This window comes from Nicotiana tabacum, chromosome 7, assembly GCF_000715075.1.
Source record: "Nicotiana tabacum cultivar K326 chromosome 7, ASM71507v2, whole genome shotgun sequence".
Lineage (NCBI taxonomy): Eukaryota > Viridiplantae > Streptophyta > Magnoliopsida > Solanales > Solanaceae > Nicotiana > Nicotiana tabacum.
The window spans coordinates 164,058,991-164,065,145 of NC_134086.1; the positions used below are offsets into that span (position 1 = coordinate 164,058,991).

The window sequence follows — 6,155 nt, forward strand, 5'->3', positions numbered from 1 at the left end:
TTAGCTATAAAGATGCCACCTCCCTGATAACTTGTATTAATCACTTGTTGCTCCTTACTATGTAGTCACGTGGTTACATCATAGTCACCTTGTAATTGTCCACAAATCATCATCCTAAAGTACTACTATAAAAATATTTTAAAAAAAAGTTATGGTACCATATCAAAATGTATCTAATGGTATCAAGGTTGTTAAACTTACGGGGTCTTACAATAATATTGCCACAAATCCTCTATAACCTCATGAATGACTTTAATCCCTTTTAAGCTCATATGGATTACTACGACTCACCCTAGTACTAAAGTACGGGATGTCATACTACTAACATTAAAGACTTCCTTTCCATTCTACATGTGTAATCCTTTATGTGCACACCTAATGACTCATCACCAAACGTTACACGTGTAAACCATGCGCTTTAAGTGCTATAACTCATGTGCACATTGGTGCCACCCTTGGCTAACTTCGTGCCATGTGACAGCCCACAAATTTCCTACTTTCTGCCACTTTAATCCTTATAAAGTTGATTAGTCATGAGCCCACTTATCCTAATGATTCCACGTGGATTCATACAGATGACATTTATCCACTTATAGCTAATTCCATATTCCATGACTTTAATTTATACCAACATGTAACCAATTATTCACACGATAATTTCTAGGTCTCGATTCACTTAAATACTAATATATTTCATATACGTTAAAATCATGATCATGTGGTATATTACTAGTCCATAAATACGGGATATTATAGCTTGAACCGTATTTTATCTTCAAATGTCAAATTTCGACCAACCTCATTTTCTTCAATTCGTTTACCCTCTCACATTCACGACTTTACTTATCATTTGTTATAAATATCATAAGTACTTATAACCTCAAAAATAGTCTTATTCTTGAACTTATGTCGATTATCTTACGACAAACCCAATGTACAAAATTACGGGATGTCACACTTGACCAAACACTAATTACTGTTTAAAAATACTTTTTAAATTAATTGGTCAAACACAAACTATTTCTCACCAAAAACAATTTTTCAAAAAATACTCTAAAACACTTATCAAAATAAGCGAGTCTAGAAGCTTGGCCAGTTTTACGGTTGCACATTGGTGCGACATTTGTGATGGGGGATAGAACTCGAAAAGCTGGCCTAGGTTGTGTCGTTGTGTCATTGGCTCGGTAACTGAAGGCTTGCATGGATGTGACTTATAATATGTCACTTTTGACCACTTAGCCGCTCTCCCTTCTCCGCCCGAGACCTTTATCAATGAGTTTCTGACTGTGGCATTCTCAATCAATCCAAAAGCTTGTTAATTTAATTGATTAGAACTAAAACGGAAAATTTTATTTTGTGTCTCGTACAATTGATATTAGTTGTATAAATTATTTTTTTTGTCTCACAACTTTATGGACCCAAAAGTATAAGATAGTGGTCCACAAATTTATGAGACAAAAAAGAATCTCATACAACGAGTGTCAGTTGTACGAGACACAAAATAAAACTTCTCAGCTAAAACGATTAGTTTAGCTCGTCAAAGCACTACTATTGATATTTCGCACCTATTACCTTAAAATTTTGATCGCCAATTAAGAGCTACAACTTGAAAATTGTTGAAACAAAAAGACTAGGTCATTATTACTCTTAATATGTGAATGTTCTGTTTATGCCATAATCCCTTCATCTCTTTTCAAAGACGAGAGTTCTAATTTGTACTTTATGTCAAATTTATTTGAAGAATATATTACTTTTAAATGGTCTCTATTGTACTCCTCCATGATATTAATTCTTTTTAAAGGAGATCCTTTCCGTTAATTTAGTTTCTTGAATAATGTATACAAAATTAATATAAACCGCATTTTCATTTCTTTCCTAATATCTCAATACAAAATCTTCTTAAATATGGATAACATACCTATATCGATTAAAATATATTACTCCTAGTAAAATGGTTTTCATTTTTCATTTTTACAACTAGTTCACTTCCAGAAGGTATTTTCACATGATTTGACGTTGTTGATTATTCAAGTTAGAGTAATGAACTAAGGGGACAAATTAAAAGATGCAATCAATTGGATCGGTACAATATTTGACCAGCATATGTAAAAAATCATTCAATCTGCATGTGAATTTTTGCTAAGTGTGAATATAGAGAAATGGAAACTTCCTCATGGCCACCTCTTGAGAAAAAATTCACATAGTTTTTCTCTTCTTTGTTTTCTTCTTTTTTTCCTGTGGATTTCATCTTCCCACAGACTAAACCAACGTCAAATATAGCCAACCAAACTTTCTTCCCTATTCTTCCAACTAGCCAAAAAATGTCAGCCGGTGCTAACTTTTCCAGGCCATGGCCATTTTTGTTACTCTGTTTTTTCATCTTGATTTCTCCTTCCCATCAACACGATGAACTAAAACTCCTTATGCAATTCAAATCCACCCTCAAAATAACACAAAGTTCACAACTTTTTGATACATGGACACCTGAGAATAGCATTTGCAACTTCACTGGAATTATCTGTGATTCTACAAGTCAATTGGTTAAAGAAATCTATCTTTCTGAGCAGAACTTATCTGGGGTTGTCTCTTTTGATTCCTTATGCTCTCTGAAATCACTAGAAAAACTTTCCCTTGGTTCTAACTTCTTGAACGGTAGAGTCAGTGATCACTTGAAAAACTGTACAAAGTTGCAGTATTTGGATTTGGGTTACAATTCTTTTTCAGGAGAAGTTCCAAATTTGTCCTCTTTAACCCAACTGAAGTTCTTGAGTCTCAACAGAAGTGGATTTTCTGGTCCATTTCCTTGGACTTCACTTTCAAATCTTACTAGTCTAACTTTCTTGAGCTTAGGTGATAATTTATTTGACAAAAGTCCTTTCCCACTTGAAATTCTGAACCTTAATAAGTTATATTGGCTTTATCTTACTAATAGTAGTATTGGAGGTCAAATTCCAGAAGGTATTGGAAATCTCACTCTGCTTGAAAATCTTGAGCTTTCATATAATTTCTTGTCAGGTAAAATCCCAGATGGAATAACAAAACTTACCAAACTTCACCAGCTTGAGCTTTATGAAAATGAACTCACTGGAAAATTTCCAGTGGGATTTGGGAATCTCAGTAGTCTTGTAAATTTTGATGCTTCAACGAACAAACTTGAAGGTGATCTTTCAGAGCTCAAATCTTTGTCTCTTCTTGAATCTTTGCAACTGTTTGAGAACCAGTTTTCTGGTGAGATTCCTATTGAATTTGGAGATTTCAAGTTTCTCACAGAATTGTCTTTGTACGCAAATAAGTTATCTGGTTCTCTTCCTCAAAAGATTGGATCATGGGCAGACTTTCAATACATTGATGTTTCTGAGAATTTGTTGACTGGTACAATACCACCTGATATGTGCAAGAAAGGGAAAATGACTGATCTTTTGCTGCTCCAAAACAAGTTCAGTGGTGGGATACCTTCAAATTATGCTAACTGTTTGTCGTTGCAGCGTTTACGGGTTAGCAACAATTCATTTTCTGGAATAGTCCCTAGTGGAATTTGGAGTTTGCCAGATTTACTCATCATTGATCTCAGATTGAATTTATTCGAAGGTTCAGTGACATCAAATATTGGTGAAGCTAAGTCTTTAGCACAGTTGTTTCTTGCCAACAATCGGTTCAATGGTCAGTTACCAGAGAGAATATCAGAAGTTTCTTCATTAGTAGCCATCAATCTGAGCTCGAATCAGTTCTCTGGTGACATTCCAGCAACAATAGGTGAACTTAAGAAACTTAATAGTCTTCATTTAGAGTATAATTTGTTTTCTGGAAATCTTCCAGATTCAATCGGATCATGTGTTTCTCTAAATGAAATTAATCTTGCTGGCAATTCGCTTTCTGGTGAAATTCCTTCAAGTCTTGGCTCTTTGGCAAACTTGAACTCTCTCAATATATCTGATAACATGCTCTCAGGTCAAATTCCAGTGACCCTTTCGTCGTTAAGATTAAGCCTCCTTGATTTGTCGAACAATAGGTTGAGTGGTAGCATACCGAATTCTTTATCAATAAAAGCTTTTAGTAATAGCTTTTTGGGAAATCCAGGCCTTTGTAGTGAGAATTTCGGTAGTCTCAGCCCATGTTTATCAGATTCTCATACATCTAAAGAGCATAGAACAGTCATATTGTGCTTGATAGCTGGTGTGGTTGTTCTGGTTCTTTCACTTACATGTTTCATCTATGTGAAGTTTAAGCACAATAATCAGGATATTCCTGTAAAGAGACTTGATTCTTGGGATATCAAACAGTTTCATGTATTGAGCTTTAGTGAAGATCAAGTCTTAAAGGCATTGAAGCAAGAAAATTTGATTGGTAGAGGTGGTTCAGGGAATGTGTACAAAGTAGTCTTGAATTGTGGAAAAAGTTTAGCTGTGAAACACGTTTTGAAATCTGATTCTAGTGATGAGAAAAGTTACCGGAGCAGCTCAGCTATACTGGCAAAGGGGAATGGCAGATCAAAGGAGTATGATGCTGAGGTGACCACATTAAGCTCCATTAGACATGTCAATGTTGTCAAATTGTACTGTAGCATCACAAGTGAGGACTCAAATCTGTTGGTTTATGAATACTTACCTAATGGAAGTTTATGGGACAAATTGCACACGTCACAGAAAGTCAAGATGGATTGGTTGGTGCGATATGATATTGCATTAGGTGCTGCTCGGGGGCTGGAGTATCTGCATCACGGGTATGACAGACCTGTTATGCACCGTGATGTCAAGTCTAGCAACATCTTGTTGGATGAAAAGATGAAGCCCAAAATTGCTGATTTTGGACTAGCTAAGGTTTTGCAGGTCAATGGTACTAAAGACTCTTCTCAAGTTGTAGCTGGGACACACGGCTATATTGCTCCTGGTACATATTTTTCTCTTCCCTTTTCATTCTATTGCTACTTCAAAACAATTTTGGCAAATTTTTAATTTTTTGTTCTTTTCCTTTATTGTTTGGGACAAAAGAGTACGCTTACACAACCAAGGTGACCGAGAAGAGTGATGTCTACAGCTTCGGGGTTGTACTAATGGAATTGGTGACTGGAAAGAAGCCAGTGGATGCTGAGTATGGGGAGAACAATGACATAGTCCAGTGGGTATGTAGCAAGATAAGAAGCAAAACTAGCATGATTGACTTGGTGGATTCAAGCATTTTGGAGGGGTTCAAGAAAGATGCTGTCGAGGTTCTTAGAATTGCAGTTCATTGCACAGCTAGGACGCCAGCATTGAGACCGTCCATGAGGATGGTAGTTCATATGCTAGAAGAGGCCGAGCCGTGTAAGCTGACAAGTGTAGTTGTGAATTCAATGAATGAGGATAGCAGTAACAAGGAGTTGCAAACTAATGGAAAAGTGTTGATGCCAATATCATGAGTTCTGAGTTCTTGTTGAGAGAAGAAGAATTTTGCTGAGTGTTGAACTCTGTTGCAATCTTGCAAAGAATGCTTATTGTACATATGAGACTCTTGAAGAAAGAAACAGCCGCGATAGGCTGTCAAAAGTATTCACTGTTAACATTAATAAAATCTGCTTCTGCATTAGCAAGTGGAAGTAATGTATTTCACAACCAAATTACTTAGAGAAACTGCGCAGTTAATTTCATTTGATATATGAATAGGCATGTTCTTATCGGAATTGTTAGCTTCACAGTAACAAAGAAGATGGAATTATGACTAATTCTGGAGCTTGACTGACCATCCAAAAAAGCATTTATAATCTAAGACTCCAGCTAGTATTTATTTTATTTGCGGTAGACTCCAAGATTTAACATAGTTGATTTTTGAATTAACATAGTTATCACTATCACTACAGGTAGACTAAGTTGAATAGAATAGGTGGTTCAGAATCAGCATGGTTATACAACATAAACTAGTGAAAACTGAATTTGACACATTTTTTCATCTTACAAGCAATTATTTTCCACTACTGGCTCTTCCCATACTGGACTTTTTGTTTCAGAATCATAGCCATCAAAACATGGTAAAATACTGGCACTTTCCATTTCATAAAACTGCCAAGTGTTAGTCGTATTCTCATTAAAATAGACACAGTTGCTTCTGCAGCCCAGTTGACTTGCATTAACTGACATACAACAATTTGTCCCTGCAAACAATGTTCTATTTCCAAGGTTGTC

The 6,155-nt window shown here is 35.8% G+C and overlaps 1 protein-coding gene across 1 annotated transcript; it reads left to right on the top strand.

The window, feature by feature from the left end:
• Positions 1 to 2,077: 2,077 nt before the first annotated feature.
• Positions 2,078 to 5,606, top strand: LOC107804687 (receptor-like protein kinase 7). The gene is made up of 2 exons (XM_016628613.2): positions 2,078 to 4,887; positions 4,989 to 5,606. The coding sequence occupies exons 1-2, from the start codon at positions 2,322 to 2,324 to the stop codon at positions 5,393 to 5,395; spliced, it is 2,973 nt and encodes a 990-aa protein (XP_016484099.1). The 5' UTR covers positions 2,078 to 2,321; the 3' UTR covers positions 5,396 to 5,606.
• Positions 5,607 to 6,155: the final 549 nt, after the last annotated feature.